Source organism: Oncorhynchus mykiss, chromosome 2 (genome assembly GCF_057628025.1).
Source record: "Oncorhynchus mykiss isolate SJ-2025 chromosome 2, ASM5762802v1, whole genome shotgun sequence".
Lineage (NCBI taxonomy): Eukaryota > Metazoa > Chordata > Actinopteri > Salmoniformes > Salmonidae > Oncorhynchus > Oncorhynchus mykiss.
This window is the reverse complement of record NC_143023.1, coordinates 35275348-35299884: the sequence shown is the minus strand read 5'-3', so window position 1 is coordinate 35299884 and position 24537 is coordinate 35275348. Positions and strand designations below refer to the sequence as shown.

The 24537-nt window shown below is 42.7% G+C and overlaps 1 protein-coding gene across 1 annotated transcript in view; it reads right to left on the bottom strand.

Moving 5' to 3' along the window:
• Positions 1-11346, bottom strand: part of LOC110534906 (igLON family member 5) — a 143786-nt gene extending 132440 nt beyond the window's left edge. Inside the window, exon 1 of the mRNA XM_036947247.2 lies at positions 10729-11346. Coding sequence (XP_036803142.1) covers positions 10729-10789 — 61 coding nt within the window. The 5' untranslated portion in view covers positions 10790-11346. The remainder of the gene's footprint in view (positions 1-10728) is intronic.
• Between the last annotated feature and the right edge of the window lie 13191 nt (positions 11347-24537).

The following is a 24537-nucleotide window of genomic DNA, read 5'->3' as shown; positions in this document are numbered from 1 at the left end:
AGTAATAAGCAGGGGTGGAAAAGTGGAAGATTCCACAGAAACGCTTGGGGCCATTCTCTCCATGGTGCCCCTCTCCATAGCAACACTTCCTGATTTAGTTCGAACCACACAAGGCTATCATGTCAATTCTCCATCCAGCATGAGTGATACGGTGGAAGCACATCATCCATAGCACAAACCCCAGTACACAGTCTCACATTCCCCACATACAACTGGAAAACACTTTGTTCACATTGATTTGAAAATGTCAAATAGCACACAGCCCACTTGTTTTATGTAAGGTCACTGCTATATATACAGTTGAAGTCGGAAGTTTACATACACTTAGGTTGGAGTAATTACAACTAATTTTTCAACCACTCCACAAATTTCTTGTTAACAAACTATCGTTTTGGCAAGTCGGTTAGGACATCTACTTTGAGCATGACAGGTAATTTTTCCAACAATTGTTTACAGACAGATTATATCACTTATAATTCACTGTATCATCATTCCAGTGGGTCAGAAGTTTACATACACTAAGTCGACTGTGCCTTTATACAGCTTGGAAAATTCCAGAAAATGATGTCATGGCTTTAGAAGCTTCTGATAGGCTAATTGAAATCATTTGAGTCAATTGGAGGTGTACCTGTGGATGTATTTCAAGGCCTACCTTCAAACTCAGTGCCTCTTTGCTTAACATCATGAGAAAATCAAAAGAAATCAGCCAAGACCACAGATAAAAAAAATTGTACACCTCCACAACTCTGGTTCATCCTTGGGAGCAATTTCCAAATGCCTGAAGGTACCATGTTCATCTGTACAAACAATAGTACGCAAGTATAAACACCATGCGACCACGCAGCCGTCATACCACTCAGGAAGGAGACGCGTTCTGTCTCCTAGAGATGAACGTACTTTGGTGCGACAAGTGCAAATCAATCCCAGAAACAACGGCAAAGGACCTTGTGAAGATGCTGGAGGAAACAGGTACAACAGCATCAGTAAAACAGTAAAACGAGTCCTACATCAACATAACCTGAAAGGCAGCTCAATTAGGAAGAAGCCACTGCTCCAAAACAGCCATAAAGAAAACTGACTATGGTTAGGAGCTGCACACGTGGACAAAGATGGTACTTTTTGTAGAAATGTCCTCTGGTCTGATGAAACAAAAATAGAACAGTTTGGCCATAATGACCATCGTTATGTTTGGAGGAAAAAGGGGGAGGCTTGCAAGCCGAAGAACACCATCCCAACCGTGAAGCACAGGGGTGGCAGCATCACGTTGTGGTAGTGCTTTGCTGCAGGGGGACTGGTGCACGTCACAAAACAGATGGCATCATGAGGAGGAAAAGTATGTGGATATATTGAAGCAACATCTCAAGACATCAGTCAGGAAGATAAAGCTTGGTCACAAATGGGTATTCCAAACGGAATACTTCCAAAGTTTGTGACAAAATGGTTTTAGGATAACAAAGTGAAGGTATTGGAGTGGCCGCCACAAGCCCCGATATCAATCCTATAGAACATTTGTGGGCAGAACTGAAAAAGCAAGGAGGCCTACAAACCTGACTCAGTTACACCCGCTCTGTCAGGAGGAATGGGCCAAAATTCACCCAACTTAATGTGGGAAGCTTGTGGAAGGCTACCCGAAATGTTTGACCAAAGTTAAACAATTTAAAGGCAATGCTACCAAATACTAATTGAGTGTATGTAAACTTCTGAATTCCCACTGGGAATGTGATGAAAGAAATAAAAGCTGAAAGAAATCATTCTCTCTGCTATTATTCTGACATTTCACATTCTTAAAATGAAGTGGTGATCCTAGCTGACCTTAAACAGGGAATTTTTACTGGGATTAAATGTCAGGAATTGTGAAAACTGAGTTTAAGTGTATTTGGCTAAGGCGTATGTAAACTTACGACTTCAACTGTACTTCCCTCAGCATCCAGCATCCCTACTTTTCTTTCCAAAAGAGCAACTCCAAGAGACCCAAATCCCGGGCTTCTCAGTCTCACATCCAATGGTGTCTGGCAACAGATGAAGAAGAACCGAGAAAAAGGCAAACAAATACAGGCTCCAAAAAAGAGCATATGCAAGCCAGGCTTGAAGAACAACAGCGGCACAGAAATGGTGGCTTTCAAACGGGGGGAGGCAGGGGAGGAGGAGGGAAGAGGGAGGAGGGAGGCAGAAAAGAGGGGAAGAGAGGCCCCTCCAGATTTGGAGCTCGAGGCATCTGTTGGTGCTGGCACGCAGACTCGTCTGCAGCTCTTCATCTCCCAGCCAAAGCCGGTGATTTGACCGAGCACAAACAGGGGGGCCATGCCATCAACATGTGCCACAATGTGCCACGCGCCTTGACCCCACTTGTCCCACATATGTCGCTGTAACGAGAGTGATGGCGGGCAACGCAGCCTGTTTTACCTGCGCCTGATACGCCCCGTAACACTTCCAACGACCCCCCCCCTGTTTTACCTGCGCCCGATACGCCCCGTAACACTTCCAGCTACCTGCCCCTGTACCCTTTGATTCATTATGGACACCTTTTGTCCCGTGGATGCTAGTTTGGAGTAGATCGGCGCTAGAAGCATCTGTTGGGTTGTTTGAAAATGGCTTCAGCGATATAAAGGAGAGTATTTTCAAAGGTTAAGGATGACGTGTCTGAGAGGGACAAAAGACTGTAATGTGGAAGAGTAGAGAGAGGTTTATGTAGTGCACCAAATGGATTAGATAACTTTTGATTGAGCTTGGTCTGCTACCAAGTTAAAGACCAGAGGTCAAATGTCAGGTTACGCTGATATGTGACCTTGACTTGAGGCCATTTCTCTCAGCATACAGATACAGTGGGGAGAACAAGTATTTGATACACTGCCGATTTTGCAGGTTTTCCTACTTACAAAGCATGTAGAGGTCTGTAATTTTTATCATAGGTACACTTCAACTGTGAGAGACGGAATCTAAAACAAAAATCAAAAAGTCACATTGTATGATTTTTAAGTAATTCATTTGCATTTTATTGCATGACATAAGTATTTGATACATCAGAAAAGCAGAATTTAATATTTGGTACAGAAACCTTTGTTTGCAATTACAGAGATCATACGTTTCCTGTAGTTCTTGACCAGGTTTGCACACACTGCAGCAGGGATTTTGGCCCACTCCTCCATACAGACCTTCTCCAGATCCTTTAGGTTTCGGGGCTGTTGCTGGGCAATACGGACTTTCAGCTCCCTCCAAAGATTTTCTATTGGGTTCAGGGCTGGAGACTGGCTAGGCCACTCCAGGACCTTGAGATGCTTCTTACGGATCCACTCCTTAGTTGCCCTGGCTGTGTGTTTCGGGTCGTTGTCATGCTGGAAGAACCAGCCACGACCCATCTCCAATGCTCTTACTGGGGGAAGGAGGTTGTTGGCCAAGATCTCGCGATACATGGCCCCATCCATCCTCCCCTCAATACAGTGCAGTCGTCCTGTCCCCTTTGCAGAAAAGCATCCCCAAAGAATGATGTTTCCACCTCCATGCTTCACGGTGTCGTGTCTTTACTATCATTAACTGAAGACTTATAGTTTTTATCAAAGATTCTCTGTAATTAGTTATTACGCGATCAACTGATTAATCGTGTAACTAATTAACTAGGAAGTTGGGGCACCACGGAAAAATATTCAGATTACAAAGTTATAATTTCCTAAAATAACTTTTCAGATATTTTATCTGATCAATTAGTCTTCGAATGAATGAATTATTTACTGTACCTCACGTTAGTCTCATTCCAAACGTCGTAAATTGTTGGTTATCTTCACGAACCCAGTCTTCACTATGAGTCATCCATACATCAATTGTCTTAAATCATTTATTTATTACTAAGTAATTCACAGAAATGCATAAACAAACAAGGTAAATGTGGTTACATGAAAAGATAGGAGAATGTGCCCTAGTGGGCTAAACCGGCATGGCGGCTTGTTAGACAAAAGGGGAAGTGCGGTCGACTAAGAAGTCACTACAGGGTTAATAATTATAACAATTGAAATGCTAATCCTTTACACATGAACGTTCACTCATTCGGGGACAATTGCAATCAATATATATATTTACACTCAGTGTGTCATCTTGATTAGCTCGGATTAGCTTGACTAGCTCGGCATTTTTATGTTTTATTTATTTTACCTTTATTTAACCAGGTAGGCAAGTTGAGAACAAGTTCTCATTTACAATTGCGACCTGGCCAAGATAAAGCAAAGCAGTTCGACAGATACAACGACACAGAGTTACACATGGAGTAAAACAAACATACAGTCAATAATACAGTATAAACAAGTCTATATACAATGTGAGCAAATGAGGTGAGAAGGGAGGTAAAGGCAAAAAAGGCCATGGTGGCAAGGTAAATACAATATAGCAAGTAAAACACTGGAATGGTAGTTTTGCAATGGAAGAATGTGCAACACCATAGTACCCTCCAAGCTGGTCATCAAGCTCGAGACCCTGGGTCTCGACCCCGCCCTGTGCAACTGGGTACTGGACTTCCTGACGGGCCGCCCCCAGGTGGTGAGGGTAGGCAACAACATCTCCTCCCCGCTGATCCTCAACACTGGGGCCCCACAAGGGTGCGTTCTGAGCCCTCTCCTGTACTCCCTGTTCACCCACGACTGCGTGGCCACGCACGCCTCCAACTCAATCATCAAGTTTGCGGACGACACAACAGTGGTAGGCTTGATTACCAACAACGACGAGACGGCCTACAGGGAGGAGGTGAGGGCCCTCGGAGTGTGGTGTCAGGAAAATAACCTCACACTCAACGTCAACAAAACTAAGGAGATGATTGTGGACTTCAGGAAACAGCAGAGGGAACACCCCCCTATCCACATCGATGGAACAGTAGTGGAGAGGGTAGCAAGTTTTAAGTTCCTCGGCATACACATCACAGACAAACTGAATTGGTCCACTCACACAGACAGCATTGTGAAGAAGGCGCAGCAGCGCCTCTTCAACCTCAGGAGGCTGAAGAAATTCGGCCTGTCACCAAAAGCACTCACAAACTTCTACAGATGCACAATCGAGAGCATCCTGGCGGGCTGTATCACCGCCTGGTACGGCAACTGCTCCGCCCTCAACCGTAAGGCTCTCCAGAGGGTAGTGAGGTCTGCACAACGCATCACCGGGGGCAAACTACCTGCCCTCCAGGACACCTACACCACCCGATGTCACAGAAAGGCCATAAAGATCATCAAGGACATCAACCACCCGAGCCACTGCCTGTTCACCCCGCTATCATCCAGAAGGCGAGGTCAGTACAGGTGTATCAAAGCTGGGACCGAGAGATTGAAAAACAGCTTCTATCTCAAGGCCATCAGACTGTTAAAAAGCCACCACTAACATTGAGTGGCTGCTGCCAACACACTGTCACTGACTCAACTCCAGCCACTTTAATAATGGGAATTGATGGGAAATGATGTAAATATATCACTAGCCACTTTAAACAATGCTACCTTATATAATGTTACTTACCCTACATTATTCATCTCATATGCATACGTATATACTGTACTCTATACCATCGACTGTATTCTTATGTAATACATGTATCACTAGCCACTTTAACTATGCCACTTTGTTTACATACTCATCTCATATGTATATACTGTACTCGATACCATCTACTGTATCTTGCCTATGCTGTTCTGTACCATCACTCATTCATATATCCTTATGTACATATTCTTTATCCCCTTACACTGTGTACAAGACAGTAGTTTTGGAATTGTTAGTTAGATTACTTGTTGGTTATTACTGCATTGTCGGAACTAGAAGCACAAGCATTTCGCTACACTCGCATTAACATCTGCTAACCATGTGTATGTGACAAATACAATTTGATTTGATTTGATTTGATTTGATTGCTGGTGAAAAGTTCATTTCTTTTGTAGAATTGTCCGTCTCTCTCCCTCTCTCTCTCGGCTGTGGTTAGAGGGGATTGTTCAGAGTGACATTCGTTATAGAATGGATGTTTCGGCGGTTGTAGTTCTTCACGTTCAATGATACCGAATTCCTAGCTGCAGACTAGTAATTAATATCAAAGACTTGTTCGTATTCTGTCGGTATCGATAGTCTAAGAGGCTAACAACGTGGTATGGTGAAAAGATTCAGCAACATGGTCTACAACCTTTAGCCATCTCGTAATTGAGATAAGCTCGGTCTGCTGATCGAAAACCCGAGTGGGGGTTTTATTCGGAAGGGCCGAAGAGGGCTGTCCCAGGATGTCTGACCCTAACTGGGCTCAGGGGCAGTCCTCTGATTTAGTTCAAATCAAAAGGGAATTGTATTATTCTTCATTAAACAGTCCAAAATCATATTACACAATTATACAAACAGTATCATACTCACTCATTCATCTTATACAACAATTAGATGTAAACCTCATTTCTGAGGCTATTATATAAACAGCGTTATGGTAATGTGGCCACACCGTCTCCCATGAGCTTCCCAAGTTGTGACAAACGGACCAGTTCGTAGCTGGATTCTTCACCGATCTTTTATACTTTCTCCGGAACATGAAATTTGTTCGTACCTCAAGTTCTGTGAGGTGGAAGGAATTCCTTTGTTCTCCATGAAAATCTACTCTCTCTATACTGTGTGTCCATGAGGAGATTCTCAGGAATTTACGACGTCTCTCTGACCACAGCAACCTAGTTGAAGGAGGAAAGGGGGAGGCAGGGAGAGGGGGATGGGCTTGCTATACCCAAAGAGGCCAACGTCATGACAACGGTTGGGATGGTGTTCTTAGGGTTGTACTCATCCCTCTTCTTCCTCCAAACACGGCGAGTGGAGTTTAGGCCAAAAAGCTCTATTTTTGTCTCATCAGACCACATGACCTTCTCCCATTCCTCCTCTGGATCATCCAGATGGTCATTGGCAAACTTCAGACGGTCCTGGACATGCGCTGGCTTGAGCAGGGGGACCTTGCGTGCGCTGCAGGATTTTAATCCATGACGTCGTAGTGTGTTACTAATGATTTCCTTTGAGACTGTGTTCCCAGCTCTCTACAGGTCATTGACCAGGTCCTGCCGTGTAGTTCTGGGCTGTTCTCTCACCTTCCTCATGATCATTGATGCCCCACGAGGTGAGATCTTGCATGGAGCCCCAGACCGAGGGTGATTGACCGTCATCTTGAACTTCTTCCATTTTCTAATAATTGCGCCAACAGTTGTTGCCTTCTCACCAAGCTGCTTGCCTATTGTCCTGTTGCCCATCCCAGCCTTGTGCAGGTCTACAATAATAACCCTGATGTCCTTACACAGCTCGCTGGTCTTGGCCATTGTGGAGAGGTTGGAGTCTGTTTGATTGAGTGTGTGGACAGGTGTCTTTTATACAGGTAACGAGTTCAAACAGGTGCAGTTAATACAGGTAATGAGTGGAGAACAGGAGGGATCCTTAAATAAAAACTAACAGGTCTGTGAGAGCCGGAATTCTTACTGGTTGGTAGGTGATCAAATACTTATGTCATGCAATAAAATGCAAATGAATTACTTAAAAATCATACAATGTGATTTTCTGGATTTTTTTTTATTTTTTTAGATTCCGTCTCTCACAGTTGAAGTGCACCTATGATAAAAATTACAGACCTCTACATGCTTTGTAAGTAGGAAAACCTGCAAAATCGTCAGTGTATCAAATACTTGTTCTCCCCACTGTATGTAATCAGATAGAATGTGTTACTGTGTAGGAGCATGTGCTAGAATGTGAATCTGTACAGTTGCAGGTGCTATGTCTTTGTGCAGGTGCTAGCTTGTGTTACTGACATACTTACATCATGAGGTCGTAAATAAGCATCTCCTATTCCTAGACCATGAAATATCATCTTTAGCAGCAGTGCAGCATATTTATCATTACAAGTTAAGTGCATGCTAACATGAACCTCATAATAAGATACTTACCACAGGTGTCTGTCACAACAGCGATCCTCTTTGTGGGATCTAAATGGTTTAATTTGGTGTGGGGGCGTGGAGTTATATTCTCAGGCTTAGTTAGCTTTCATTGAGAAAATGAGTGGGAAGCAAAGTCTCCTAGTGTGCCATCTCAGACGTAGACGAGAAAGGTTTAGGAGAACCAGGTCCTATTAATTAGGCACCAAACATGAGAAAATTGACTGAAACAGGGAGAGACGCCCTGAACTTGTCCAATGAGAAGTCGTTTTTGTGTTCCATTGTAAAACGTTTTGCTTACGGGGGCACTCCTCTCTGCCTGAGGAACAAACATAGAATTCATTAGGCACCAAACGGATAAAAAAACTGACTGAAAAAGGGAGGAACTACCTGAACTTGTCCAATAAGAAACGTTTTCATGTTCCGCTGCATAACATTTTGCTACTGTGTGCCATAATGAATACGACCTTGGTTATCACTCTGTCTGAGGATGGAAACTAATGACTTAGCATCTCTCAGTCCAATACAGCCACAGCCATTAAGCCGAAAGGTCCATAGCGCATTAGGTGCTCCTCAGAATGCTCACTAGGCGTTGTGCTTAGAGATGCCACAGCTACAACTTCGAACGTCACTGCACAGGTCAGCAGAAGCCATCATGATGTTTGACACTTCGTAGCTAATGGTAATATCCGCCTAACAGGAGTGCTGATCAATGACTAAATGGATGTAGCTTCAATCAAGCAGTGCAAACTTGATTTATAAATGACTCAAATAGCAACGGAGAATGATATGCCCAATCCAAAATCCCTGACAAGCTATAGGAGTACATTTCCATACTTTGCTTATACCTATTCAATCCTCACAGATCTACACAGGTGCATAGGATGTAACCGCTATAGGGACTAAGGGTCAATTTGGGAGTGAGGACTCCATCTGACACACTCCAATGAGCCCTACACATGCTCACGTCTTTGGGGCACCTTGCATGATTTAACAGGGAGCTGACCAGGCTTTTAATGGCTGTGTTCCATCCTTCTTCCCTCATCATTCATGCATGCCTCCACATGAGTGGGTGTGTGGCGGTAGCAGCAGCCGGGAAACTGGCTACATCTTGTTCTAAAGATGGCAATGATATACTCTCAGTCAACTTCATACTATAGTGTCAATGTACCACACAGAACAAAGATGACGCTGATGTACAGTATTCTCAGTCAACTGCAAACCATAACGTTTAATGTGCTACACACTAAAACAAGAATATGGCCTCTCTAGGCTTCATTCATCAACTGTACAGTTTAGTGCTAGAACATGTGGATATGGTAGGTTTGTAAAATGCAATTTTAGTTCAATAAATTCAGATGTCCTTAGAATCTTAAAAGCAGGTTGTGAATTGGTACTGTGAACCCAATATGGGCTATAATCATATGGTTTCATGCTGTTCTGTTTGGTGTTTGTGTCTTTCAGGGCTGTCCATCTGCCCCATTCCTGATGTAGCCTAGGTCCTACTCGAATCCCACTATAACCAGCTGGGTACTCCACTACTCCTGCCCGGAAGGAACATGGGAGTAGGAATCTACCCGGCCCTGCCTGCATCTGTGAACAATTATAGCATCTTATTACACTGACACATCAATTATTGTTATTAAGGCCAGGTTATTTATTTAATTTATGATTTCCCACGGGTAATGAGGGATAGTAATCGAGGCACGCATGTGTGATGTGTGGTTTAATGTGTGGTTTAATATGTGGTTTGCATCACGGCACTTGCGCAAGGGGCGCACCAGATGTTGGAAGGAGCGCGGGGGGAGGCATAAGAGAATCTACAACAACATCAACAGTGTGTGGATTGAGATACAACAAAACTGCAAGATTTTTATACTATCGGCCACGGTAGGAAATTAAAAGCATTAGGGCTGTGACTTATATTGCAATGCTATTTATCTTCCGGCGCTTCATATGACATAGCACTTTTGTGATGCCCAAGTTTCCCTTCCAAGTTTCCCATTGTCCAATTTATGAGGCACCTCCATCCTTTGTGGAATTAATAACAAAGCATACTGAAATCCCCTATGAATCATCCGGATGTACAAGCGAGCTCCGCAATTATCTTACAATTATCTTTTAAAACGTTAAAAGCAACCGTGGTGGATAAATAACTAGCCACGGCGAGGGAAAGTAGTGAAGGTTACTAGGCTACGCTGTACAGAGTGCCCTATACGTGTTGGAATGCCCCAAGCTCTATCTCTCTGTCTATTGTTATCTCTCAACCTTGCAGACAATGTTTTTTTTGCTACACTCTTCTCAACTGCTTGTACTGCATCGCAAAGTATGTAGGAGCAGTGTAAGCGCCATACTACACGTTATCTGCGCGGGTTACCACCAGATCAATCATGTCACGTATTGGAATGCGCCAGCCTTCTGATAGACCAGAGAGGATGGGAATGGGGTGTCTCGAATTCTGAAGTGAAATATGTTAACATGCACCACTCGTAGGCTACAAGCAAGCTGAAGATGGAGCCGTGCGCTGCGCAAAGGCTGTAGCCTATACCTACCACATGCTAACGCACACTCACAGTTTCATCCACTCACACCTCTCACTCTCTCGCGCGCGCGCCCTCCCTATCTCTCGCTCTCCAAACTGTGAGCAAATGAAAACCGAGTGTGCACTGTAGCACACACACGCATGATTCATAAGCAGGTAGACCCCCATCACGAAGTCTCGGCATTAGTATTCACCTCCAGCACCGTACCAGAGAGAATGAAGGGGAAGATGCATGTATGGATCCAATCCAGCGGCAACATCAAATCAAAGTAGCGTACTAGAACTTACCTTTCGACAGCAATGCGAGGAGCAAACCAGCGAACACGTTTCGTAAGACTGGGCAGCTCATGTTTTGATGTTTCGAGGGATTATTAGTTGTTGTTTTCGTAGTAGAATACCGCTGTTGTCCCCTTGTATGGAGCCTTTGCAGGAAAAATGTAAAAAGATCTACCTGGTGTGTTTTATTTATGTCCAACAGTAATAACCAACTGCTTTTACATGTGACTGAACAAAAACATGAGTCTATCCCCTTGACTTTTCTCGTTGATGATTCCCCTTAGCCAAAGAAGGGATTGTTGATGTTTTCGTAGACGTAGGGGGAATACCAAATGACAAAATCCTGGTGCAAAAATCTCAAATATTCCAGGCACTGAATTGATGTTGTTTTCAATGGTTTGGAGAGCAAATGTGCTCAAATACGCACCTAGACACGAAGGTAAATACTCAACTGTTTTCTGCCAAATATTCGACAGAACATTGCAAACTAATGGATACAATACTGCGTTCTGTAGTTGACAATTCGTCCCGTAATTAGCCTCCTCTCCTCTATCTCTTGTCGGTATGCAGCGCGTCTTGTCGCCCTGCACTCAATGCATTGCTCCGAGAAACAACAAATGCGAAGCGCGCAAGAAAAGGCATGATTGACAGCTCAAGGAGAACTCATTTCTTCCAATCATCGCCACCAAGGAAGGGGGCGGGAGCTACTATTGCACTGCAGCCCCTCTTGGAGAGGGTGGGAAAGGACGGGGACTGGCCAATCCGAGCTGCATGGTAGGCGGGTAAAAGCGCGAGGCGAAAACGGCGCGGTGATAATGCAATGTGATTTATCGCAGGCTTAGTCTTGCTGCAGTACTCGGAGAAACAGTGGTCCACAGGGGGAAAGACATAATAACTATACAACAGGGACGGAGGTAGAGTGAGAGCGGGATAGGTGGAGCTACGAGGAATGGGTGCATGGTGGGTATCTGAATTGGGCTATTGGATAAAGGGTGAAGGTTCTATTCGGGTTGTTTTGTCGGGCGTAGGCCCAGGGGTTGCCCACATGACCATAGAATGGATGGTGTTCCAATAACTTAGAATGGGAAACATCTTACAGTGAAACATGAATATACCAGTGAACACTTATTATGGAAAAGCAAACCATTTTGATAACAGTTACACCTGTAACTGCACTTGTTGGAAGACCATGCAATTGAGTCCACATGAACGTTTTGGAATATCACTAGGCCTACTCGTCTAGAAAAAAGCCAACTGCATTAAGCAGGGTTTATGCACATGGCTGGCTACACGCTCTGCAGTGTTGAAGCATGCAACACCGAATATTCCCTACACATCATATATTCATTCCATTGATAGTCAAATTAAATCAGTCAGAGTCACCCAACAAGCTGTACAAACGGAGATTCAGATTCAGCACCATTGAAGTGGACAGCGACATAACCGGAATATGGAAGTGCAGCACAATTGAGGTGGACAGTGTGCGAATCAGAATTCAGAAGTTCAGGACCCTTGAAGTGGACAGCGACGGAATCGGATTTCGAAAGTTTAGCACCTGGGCAGTGGACTGCGGCGTTTCGGGCGCACTACTGGCACTCCCTACTGGGGAATCCCTTATAATGAGATTAAGCCTAACGAGGAACGGGGAGGCTCCTCTAGGAACTCTGCAGGTTTGGGGAGTGTAATGTAACTGATTACAAAAAAAAGAAAGAACTGTAAGCCATTATGTTACCAGCTAACATATTGTTATCAGATTACCGATACTTTTGAAAAACTAGATGATTACTTTTAAATTCAGAAAATATGTCTGCGGAAAAGAAAATGTACTTTTCTGTTTTCTCAATTGCATTCAAATCAGTATTTGAAGGCGCAAATGTAAGTTTGTTCCGCCTGAGGGAGTCTGACCACAAGTCAGAGACCACTATGATGACACACCAAATGCTTTTGTCTTCCAATGGTGCAACTGTTGTCTGCATTCAAAGATTATACATCCAATTTGAATAAACACTTGTAGGTAAGGACGACAGCAGTGGTGTAGCCTACGGGCGATACGGATATAACTTATTATGAATATCTACCTGGCGCAATTATGTAAATCACACTCCTGCTTTCTCATTTAGCTGTTTGCGGCTTACGGATTGTGGTTATTGTGGATGACTCTTCACACATTTAGCCTATATGTGTATTTAAACCCAACGATGGTTGTTTTGAATAAGTTTAAGCTGCCCATCAATCTTTTTTTTTTGCGACTATGGAGAGACAGTGAAAAATGTAATCTTTCAACAGTTGCATAGAGCGGATCCCACTGGGCCCGATCCCACTGAGTAATAAATGGTTGAATCAAAAGTAGTTTCTACGTAATTTCACCAACAAAAAAATCTAGGTGAGGACGTTGAAACAACGTGGAAATCTGATTGGATTTGCAAAAAGTCATCAATGTAAGGAAAGTAATATTATTTTCACCCAACTATTCACCTAAATCCAATGACAGGGTGACATGTTTTGTTGATTAAACGTTGAAATCACGTTAGGGTTGACAACTCAACTAAATGTAAATTAAAACTAGACGTTGAACCGACATCTGTCCCCTGTGGGTTGGAATAAAAGTTTGAGAGAGTTCCTCCCTTCTGGACTCCTCCTTGGTATTGTGCTAAACATACTGTCAAAAACTAGTTTAATTTAAGAAGACCGCAAGTGGGGCTTTTATTTCTCAATCTAAACCGTGCTGATAAAAAAATGTAAACAATAGGCCTATAGCAAATGCAACATATGGCATTCATTTTTCAAATGCAAATAGCATTTTTCGGTAGTGCTCAAACCATGCCCTTCCACGAGAGCAATGAGCCCGAAGCAACTGGAAGCAATGAGCCCAATCAGTCCTCCATGACATCAAAATCATAAACAACAGAGTAGGCTAATAAGCCCTTAGTTTCTGGGTTATACTCAGGTAAAACAAACCGGCTAATCTATATTTCCAAGTCTTATTCTTGAAGATTAAGGGCTATTAAATCAATTGGAATGACTGGAAATCTGACTGAACTTTAGGGTTTTTAAATGTACAGATATATCCTAATCGTATTACTATCTGTATTGAAGTAGAAAGCAATTGGTTAGATGAAACCTACATAACCCATAAAGTAAAATACAACATCCATCTAAGGCTTTAACATCGGTTTATCCTGCATTAGATGTCATTCAATTGGTAATATTCATTTTCGTCCACTAATGCCTCTTAAAGCAAAAGTAAAAGTAACTAATTATGTTACTGATGTTGGTTAATACAAAGTTATGTTACTGATTACAATTTTGGACAGGTATCTAGTAACTGTAATGGATTACATTCAGAAAGTTACCTACCCTACCCTGGAACTCTGTTACCTACTCTAATAATGACCCATGAGTCCATAGCCTGCACCAAAACATCTTACACAATACTTTTAAGGGAGTTAGGCTACACATTAGTACCCAACTTGTTCTCACTTTTGCATGGTGTTATTACCATATTCATATTTGCCAGCATTTGAATATAACACACTGTAGGCTTACATTCACATCCTATCCTTACACTGGAGCTCCCCAGGGGTGCGTGCTCAGTCCCCTCCTGTACTCCCTGTTCACCCACGACTGCATGGCCAGGGACGACTCCAACACCATCATTAAGTTTGCTGATGACACAACAGTGGTAGGCCTGATCACCGACAACGACGAGACAGCCTATAGGTAGGAGGTCAGAGACCTGGCCGGGTGGTGCCAGAATAACAACCTATTCCTCAATGTAACCAAGACTAAGGAGATGATTGTGGACTACAGGAAAAGGAGCGCTGAGCACGTCCCCATTCTCATCGACGGGGCTGTAGTGGAGCAGGTTGAGAGCTTCAAATTCCTTGGTGTCCACATCAACAACAAACTAGATTGGTCCAAACGCACCAAGACAGTCGTGAAGAGGGCATGACAAAGCCTATTCCCCCTCAGGAAACTAAAAGGATTTGGCATGGGTCCTGAGATCCTCAAAAGCTTCTACAGCTGCAACATCGAGAGCATCCCAACCGGTTGCATCACTGCCTGGTACGGCAATTGCTCGGCCTCCGAACGCAAGGCACTTCAGAGGGTAGTGCGTACGGCCCAGTACATCACTGGGGCAAAGCTGCCTGTCATCCAGGACCTCTACACCAGGCGGTGTCAGAGGAAGGCCCTAAAAATTGTCAAAGGCCCCAGCCACCCCAGTCATGGAATGTTCTCTGTACTACTGCATGGCAAGCGGTACCGGAGTGCCAAGTCTAGGACAATAAGGCTTCTCAACAGTTTTTACCCCCAAGCCATAAGGCTACTGAACAGATAACCAAATGGTTACCCGGACTATTTGCATTGTGTGCCCCCCCCCAACCCCTCTTTTACACTGCTGCTACACTCTGTTTATCTTATATGCATTGTCACTTTAACTATACATTAATTTACATACTACCTACATTGGCCCTACCAAACCAGTGCTCCTGCACATTGGCTAACCGGGCTATCTGAATTGTGTCCCACCACCCGCCAACCCCTCTTTTTACGCTTCTGCTACTCTCTGTTCATCATATATGCATAGTCACTTTAACCATACCTACATGTACATACTACCTCAATCAGCCTGACTAACATGTGTCTGTATATAGCCCTGCTACTCTTTTTTCAAATGTCTTTTTACTGTTGTTTTATTTCTTTACTTACACACACACACACACACACACACACACACACACACACACTTTTTTTCCCGCACCATTGGTTTGAGCCTGTAAGTAAGCATTTCACTGTAAGGTGTTGTATTCGGCGCACGTGACAAATAAAATTGGATTTGATTTGATATATTCATCTGTTTATGTAACGCAATGTAGACCGACAATATGGTATTTTCTCACAAGTTCACCCAATTAGCTACACGTCTAGACATTTGCACTGAAATGTCGCAGGATACAAAGCTGGTTCTTCATTAGCATAGAAAGACATTGACTTTATATGGAACCAAACAGATTTGATAGAGAGGTATACAGTGTCAATACCCTATTAATGGCATTCATGATAGTAATCAGAAATTCAACCAGGCTGCTGTACACAGGCTCTGCATTTAAATAAACCTGTCAAAAGTTGTTGTTTGTTTGTAATTCCATTGTTTTAGTTTTTATAAAAGACACACCTGAGCATTTTGACTCAATTTGACAAAGCCAATTACACTCATTCTTCCAAACTCCCTGGAGTTGTCATTCTGTGTTTTGGGGATGCAATGGAGCTGAAGAATGTTTGATTATGTATCACCAAAAGTTTGTTATAGTTTGGGAATCCCACTCCCCAGTTAGAACTTGGCTTCTGCATTCTGCATTTTGACAGAAATGGGTGTGTGTGTGTGTTTGTGTATGCATGTGTGAGCTAAAGTTAATGACATTGAACAATTGAAAGCCTAAGTGACAATAATTTCACTGCCAATTAACCGATTTTAAAGGCATATGCAGTAATGCCATTTATCCACGCATTTTGGCACATTGAGTCAAACCCAGGTTGATCAGAATTCAGTGCTGCAGCTTATCTGAGTCCCAAATGGCACCCTATTGCTCATAGAGAGCCCTGTGGGTCCTGGTCAAAAGTAGTTCACTATAGTGCACTATATAGGCAATAGGGTGCCATTTGGGACTCAGCCCTTATCCAAACACCCCATCTGATGAGGTTAGAATGAGACTCACCAGGGAAGTATCCCCTTAAGTGTCTGGTGTGCATGGCGCTAACAGTCCCTCTCTCTCTCGCTCTCTCTCTCTCTCTCTCTCTCTCTCTCTCTCTCTCTCTCTCTCTCTGTCTCTCTCTCTCTCTCTCTGTCGCTGTCTCAGTCTCTCTCTCTCGCTCTCTCTGTGTGTGTCTAAGCCAGGGCCTGTGTATAAGACGCCCTGCCGCCAGCCTGTTTAGTATGGTTATGTATGGAAATGCGGTCTCTCTCTCTCTCTCTCTCTCTCTCTCTCTCTCTCTCTCTCCCTCTCTCTCCCCCTTTCCCCACCTGCTCCCTCTGTACTTAAGCCCCCCCGCATTAATTGGCATGACATAGGCGACCGACACATGCTTGTAATGCACTGTCCCTCAGAGCCCTGCGGTGAGAGGGAGGGAATGAGGGACAGAAAGAGGGATGGAGGTAGAGGATAAGGTAGGGAGAGAGTGCGAGAAAGCCTTGAGTCCCGTTGAGATTGCCCTCTGAAACCAGATATCCCTAGAGGGCTAGAGTGAGACGGAGAATAGAGAGGGAGGAACAGAGAGACCTATAGGGAGAAAGAGAAAGGATGGATGAGACAAACACAGAAAGTGGGATGGAAGAAAAGAGAGAGGGGGGTAATCATGTAAGAGATTATCTCGCTTGTGGTGTGTGAAGAGGAGGGGGAAAGTAAGACTGAGAGAGAGAGAGAGAGAGAGAGAGATGTGGTTGAAAGTGAAAGGTCTTTGACTTGTTAGAAATCTCCCACAGATTCCCACCTGTTGTGGCCCTAATAGTTTTGTGTGTCACCGAGGTTCCCCATACACCCCGCAGCCAGAGGAGAGACCTACTCAACATGTAGAGGAAACATTTATTTGCCATATTAATCTTGTTCATTTTCACCCTTGATACCACGCCTGCTGTTACAGCGGCCTAATTTGATGTCGTTACAACCACTTTAAGCGTACAATTGTTTTCTCTGCTGATTGCCCCGGCAACACGTTACGCCTGTAAAGCCCCTTGAAATTGAAAATCTGAATCCGAATCAGAGAAAAAAAGTATCCACTGAAGGAGGCGTAGAGGAGCGAGGGAAGGAGAAAATAAAGGAAATAGAAAGAGAGGATATAAGGAAGGAGGAGATCAGGAAATAAAAATGGGAACAAAAAGGAGGAGTCTTAAGAGATTTCTTTCCCTTTTGTGTCCAAAATGGCCACCCTAATACACATTAGTACTTCATTTTGTGATATGTCTCAAGACTCCTGTCTGATTATTTTTTACCCAGAAATGTGTGTGTTTAATCCCATGATTCCCCTGGGGCTACTGTAAATTATGTATGGTAAATCTATGATGAAACATGGTGGGGAGAGACTAGTCACCTTTTAATGCGAGTGGAGCAGAGCCGGAGTAAGCCAAAGTGTGCGGCCTTGAAGACGGATCAAAGCACCAAGCTGTAATAGATGATAGGGTTTAATCATGTCTAGCTACCGCCTCTCTCTCTCGCTCTCTCTCGTGTGCCAACTCTCTCTCTCTCTGTTTTGTGAGCCATATCAGTCTCTCTCTCGCTCTCTCTCTCTTGCTCTTTAGTAAACCCTACAAGAGATACCATGGTTATCATTGTCAATCATTGTCTTACAAGAATCACAAGCCACCAACATTGCAAGCAGAGATTCAGCAGCCTTGAATTCAGAAGTTCAGCACCACATGACAGTGGACAGCAGCCTGTCAATCACACTGATGGGTGAATTCCATGTTACATGAGTAGGTCTAAACAGGAAGAAGAAGCCTGGTACGGAAAAGTTCCCTATTAACTCTGTTTGCTAGCTTGTTTCAGCCATATTTAATTTTTTCGATTTTCCAAACCAAACGTTACAATGGTAGGTAAAATAAAATAAAATACATTGCCCCAATGTTTCTTAGATCTGCACCCACACAAGTTCTTAACATCAAAATCAATTATGTTTATCTCCCGGACCATTATGTATTTCATTGTCCCCCACCCACACATGGCCATAAACTATACTGGACGCTCCGAGGTGAAGTATCTCCTAGATGCAGATCTAGGATCAGATCCCCTCCACCAATCCTAATGCTAAACTGTCCCAAGATCAGCGTCTGGGGGCAACTTCATCCTCTACCATACTGGACAAGTGCATAAAACATAACCACAGAGCTCAAAATGAGCAGGTATCTCTTTATCTCATGCTCCTACTTCATTCTTGTTTGACTGCTTTGTTATTTTGGATCCCTTTCTCCCCCTTTCTTTTTGTTGGGTGAGTCTCATGGTTGGGTGAGTCTCATGAGTAGCCCTTTAATCCTCTCCATCCCCTCTGGCCCGAAAGCCTCACTGAGCCTCACTCTATCCATCTACTCCTGTCCTTGGCGTTGCCCCAGAAAACATGTTACTCTTGTAAAACCTACCATGAACAATACTTGAAAAGGCCTTGAATTGTTCCATTTATAAACCCCATGTCCATTCTGTTTATTAAGAATAAAATAGAATAGGATATCTTTTTTTCCCCCAAAGGAATAAATGGCATCTCTAAATAAATGGTTGGAAAGCATACGGATAATGACATTGCCTGTGGAAAAACTCATAGCTCTTTATGCTAATTTCAAATAAAATAACTTTCTCCTAAAGTAGAATCCACTATTTGGTTTCCATAGACATTGCACTTTAAACCGAGCTCGCTCATTAATCAATGGTGTGCTTATAGAGTTTATTGAACTCTGACTCAGCCATCAGAAAGCTGTAGAGCGAGAGCTCTGTTAGGATTTAGTCAATGTTCTTGAAAGTGGAATCTTTACACTTCTCCTCTGCACTGAATTGCCACTCCCCAGGCCTGTGGAAATATGGCATTGATGAATAACACGAGTTGGGCAGTAGATATCTATCAAATCACAACATGCCAAGTGCTATAGTTTTAAGGACTGAGCACCCGGGCTTATAACTTGCTCACACATCTCTCATCTCTCTCTGCTCCTCCCTTGTTCCATAATGGATTATTTGGCTCTGTCCTCTTTTTCTCCTTCCTTCTGTCTGCCTACTCTCTTTCGCACTCATTCCTCTTCTTTCCCCGCCTCTCTTTCCTTAATATCTCCTCTGCTTCCTTCTCTTTCCTCTTCTTTCCCCCGTCTCTCTTTCCTTAATATCTCTGCTTCCTTCTCTTTCCTCTTCTTTCCCCCGTCTCTCTTTCCTTAATATCTCCTCTGCTTCCTTCTCTTTCCTCTTCTTTCCCCGCCTCTTTTTCCTTAATATCTCCTCTGCTTCCTTCTCTTTCCCCTTCTTTCCCCGCCTCTCTTTCCTTAATATCTCCTCTGCTTCCTTCTCTTTCCTCTTCTTTCCCTGCCTCTCTTTCCTTAATATCTCCTCTGCTTCCTTCTCTTTCCTCTTCTTTCCCTGTCTCTCTTTCCTTAATATCTCCTCTGCTTCCTTCTCTTTCCTCTTCTTTTCCCGCCTCTCTTTCCTTAATATCTCCTCTGCTTCCTTCTCTTTCCTCTTCTTTCCCCGCCTCTTTTTCCTTAATATCTCCTCTGCTTCCTTCTCTTTCCTCTTCTTTCCCCCGTCTCTCTTTCCTTAATATCTCCTCTGCTTCCTTCTCTTTCCTCTTCTTTCCTGCGCCTCTTTTTCCTTAATATCTCCTCTGCTTCCTTCTCTTTCCTCTTCTTTCCCCCGTCTCTCTTTCCTTAATATCTCCTCTGCTTCCTTCTCTTTCCTCTTCTTTCCTACGCCTCTTTTTCCTTAATATCTCCTCTGCTTCCTTCTCTTTCTTCTTCTTTCCCCGCCTCTTTTTCCTTAATATCTCCTCTGCTTCCTTCTCTTTCCTCTTCTCTCCCCCGTCTCTCTTTCCTTAATATCTCCTCTGCTTCCTTCTCTTTCCTCTTCTTTCCTACGCCTCTTTTTCCTTAATATCTCCTCTGCTTCCTTCTCTTTCCTCTTCTTTCATGCTCGCTTTCCTCTACTTCCCACTGGGCACACTACATAATTTCGTCGTAGATAATTGGGTCATATTTGGTTGAGACGTTGATCAATGAGATTACGACTTATATTCACCCACTCAAAAAGACAGCCAAAAGTTAAGTCGAGTGTCCAATCAAATCACTGCATTTTCAACCATTTAAAAGCACCAGACAATTCCAATGGAAAAAAACCTCTCGGGCGTTTCGTTTAGTTGTCATCCAACCATTTAAAAGCACAGTAAAGTTCAACTGGGGATACAATGTCAGATATTCTGTTTAGTTACACAACAACTTAATCTGTTATCACTGTGCTTCATCGAATAGCACAACCAAATGACCTAGATTGCAGTTGAGATTACAATGAAGTACATGGTGCATCAAGATTCTTCACAGATTATTACAGCAATCGTGAGGATCTCCACAGACCTGTGATGACCTATGCATGCTACTTTGAACATGCACGTTTTATATGATTACAGAAGAAGAGAAGTTACAGTGACCTCAACATGTGTTATAGTTACAGTAACCTCAGAATGTGTTATAGTTACAGTAACCTCCAAATGTGTTATAGTTACAGTAACCTCAAAATGTGTTATAGTTACAGTAACCTCAGAATGTGTTATAGTTACAGTAACCTCAAAATGTGTTATAGTTACAGTAACCTCAACATGTGTTATAGTTACAGTAACCTCAGAATGTGTTATAGTTACAGTAACCTCAAAATGTGTTATAGTTACAGTAACCTCCAAATGTGTTATAGTTACAGTAACCTCAACATGTGTTATAGTTACAGTAACCTCAAAATGTGTTATAGTTACAGTAACCTCAGAATGTGTTATAGTTACAGTAACCTCAAAATGTGTTATAGTTACAGTAACCTCAAAATGTGTTATAGTTACAGTAACCTCAACATGTGTTATAGTTACAGTAACCTCAAAATGTGTTATAGTTACAGTAACCTCAACATGTGTTATAGTTACAGTAACCTCAAAATGTGTTATAGTTACAGTAACCTCAGAATGTGTTATAGTTACAGTAACCTCAAAATGTGTTATAGTTACAGTAACCTCAACATGTGTTATAGTTACAGTAACCTCAGAATGTGTTATAGTTACAGTAACCTCAACATGTGTTATAGTTACAGTAACCTCAGAATGTGTTATAGTTACAGTAACCTCAAAATGTGTTATAGTTACAGTAACCTCAAAATGTGTTATAGTTCCAGTAACCTCAACATGTGTTATAGTTACAGTAACCTCAAAATGTGTTATAGTTACAGTAACCTCAACATGTGTTATAGTTACAGTAACCTCAACATGTGTTATAGTTACAGTAACCTCAAAATGTGTTATAGTTACAGTAACCTCAGAATGTGTTATAGTTACAGTAACCTCAACATGTGTTATAGTTACAGTAACCTCAAAATGTGTTATAGTTACAGTAACCTCAAAATGTGTTATAGTTACAGTAACCTCAAAATGTGTTATAGTTACAGTAACCTCAAAATGTGTTATAGTTACAGTAACCTCAAAATGTGGCCATGGATGTGTTACTCATTTTAAGGTTTAATGGTACATTTGTTTGTAAGAGCCTTAACTTTAGGCTATTTAGTGTATTACAAAAGTAATATTGAATTGTGTTTGGTCGACAACACAACCATATATCAACATTTAAAATAAATGTATCTACTGCTTGGATAGTTCCATCTGAGCCTCTGGCTTAATCCCATTCTTTAACTTTTATTTTTGGTTGAGTTGGAGACATGAATTCAACACATTATTTGTTAACTTGTTGACAAGTAAATAGGTTATTTATTGTATTTCGAATATGATATTGAAATATGTTTGGTTGTCAACGCAACCAGATATCAATGTTTGAAGGACCTGAATGTTTGATGTATCTTCTGCTTGGATAGTTCCCTCTGTGTCACTGACTTAGTCTGGCTTTTAATGGCAGTTTTTCTACAAATATAATAAATTATATGTTGGATTCACGCCCCCATCTGTAATGGTCTGGGTGTAGCTGGTGCAGAGGGGTCAGGCGCAGGACAGCAGAGATGAGTAACACAAGTGACATTACTCAAATATTCCAATAACATGTCATAAATACCGAGCCCACAATAACGGACCGAACATACATAAAACAATCACGCACAAAAACCATGGGGAAAACAGAGGGTTAAATAATGAACATGTAATGGGGGAATTGAAACCAGGTGTGCAAAACAAAGACAAAACAAATGGAAAATGAAAAGTGGATCGGCGATGGCTAGAAAGCCGGTGACGTCGACCTCCGAACTACGCCCGAACAAGGAGGAGATACATCTCCTTCAAATGTTGATATTTGTTTGTGTTGACAACCAAACGTAAATCAACGTCACTAAATATATATTTTTTTAATGTCAACTAGAGCTTGAAACCCTAGGCCTATTGTATTGTCAATGTTCTGTTTCATTCTGGGTTGAATTGGAACAATCGCTATTGATGACTTTGCAAATGTGACACAGGCCAAATATCATCATTGATGAAATATGAGTTTTATTTATTTTATTTATTTATTTTACCTTTATTTAACCAGGTAGGCAAGTTGAGAACAAGTTCTCATTTACAATTGCGACCTGGCCAAGATAAAGCAAAGCAGTTCGACACATACAACGACACAGAGTTACACATGGAGTAAAACAAACATACAGTCAATAATACAGTATAAACAAGTCTATATACAATGTGAGCAAATGAGGTGAGAAGGGAGGTAAAAGGCAAAAAAGGCCATGGTGGCAAGGTAAATACAATATAGCAAGTAAAACACTGGAATGGTAGTTTTGCAATGGAAGAATGTGCAAAGTAGAAATAAAAATAATGGGGTGCAAAGGAGCAAAATAAATTAATAAATTAAATACAGTTGGGAAAGAGGTAGTTGTTTGGGCTAAATTATAGGTGGGCTATGTACAGGTGCAGTAATCTGTGAGCTGCTCTGACAGTTGGTGCTTAGGGAGATAAGTGTTTCCAGTTTCAGAGTTTTTTGTAGTTCGTTCCAGTCATTGGCAGCAGAGAACTGGAAAGAGAGGCGGCTAAAGAAAGAATTGGTTTGGGGGTGACTAGAGAGATATACCTGCTGGAGCGTGTGCTACAGGTGGGAGATGCTATGGTGACCAGCGAGCTGAGATAAGGGGGGACTTTACCTAGCAGGGTCTTGTAGATGACATGGAGCCAGTGGGTTTGGCGACGAGTATGAAGCGAGGGCCAGCCAACGAGAGCGTACAGGTCGCAATGGTGGGTAGTATATGGGGCTTTGGTGACAAAACGGATTGCACTGTGATAGACTGCATCCAATTTGTTGAGTAGGGTATTGGAGGCTATTTTGTAAATGACATCGCCAAAGTCAAGGATTGGTAGGATGGTCAGTTTTACAAGGGTATGTTTGGCAGCATGAGTGAAGGATGCTTTGTTGCGAAATAGGAAGCCAATTCTAGATTTAACTTTGGATTGGAGATGTTTGATATGGGTCTGGAAGGAGAGTTTACAGTCTAACCAGACACCTAAGTATTTGTAGTTGTCCACGTATTCTAAGTCAGAGCCGTCCAGAGTAGTGATGTTGGACAGGCGGGTAGGTGCAGGTAGCGATCGGTTGAAGAGCATGCATTTAGTTTTACTTGTATTTAAGAGCAATTGGAGGCCACGGAAGGAGAGTTGTATGGCATTGAAGCTTGCCTGGAGGGTTGTTAACACAGTGTCCAAAGAAGGGCCGGAAGTATACAGAATGGTGTCGTCTGCGTAGAGGTGGATCAGAGACTCACCAGCAGCAAGAGCGACCTCATTGATGTATACAGAGAAGAGAGTTGGTCCAATAATTGAACCCTGTGGCACCCCCATAGAGACTGCCAGAGGTCCGGACAACAGACCCTCCGATTTGACACACTGAACTCTATCAGAGAAGTAGTTGGTGAACCAGGCGAGGCAATCATTTGACAAACCAAGGCTGTTGAGGAGTAGGAGTTGAGGGTAGGAGTAGCCAGGTGGAAAGCATGGCCAGCAGTAGAAAAATGCTTATTGAAATGTTCAATTATGGTGGATTTATCAGTGGTGACAGTGTTTCCTATCTTTAGTGCAGTGGGCAGCTGGGAGGAGGTGTTCTTATTCTCCATGGACTTTACA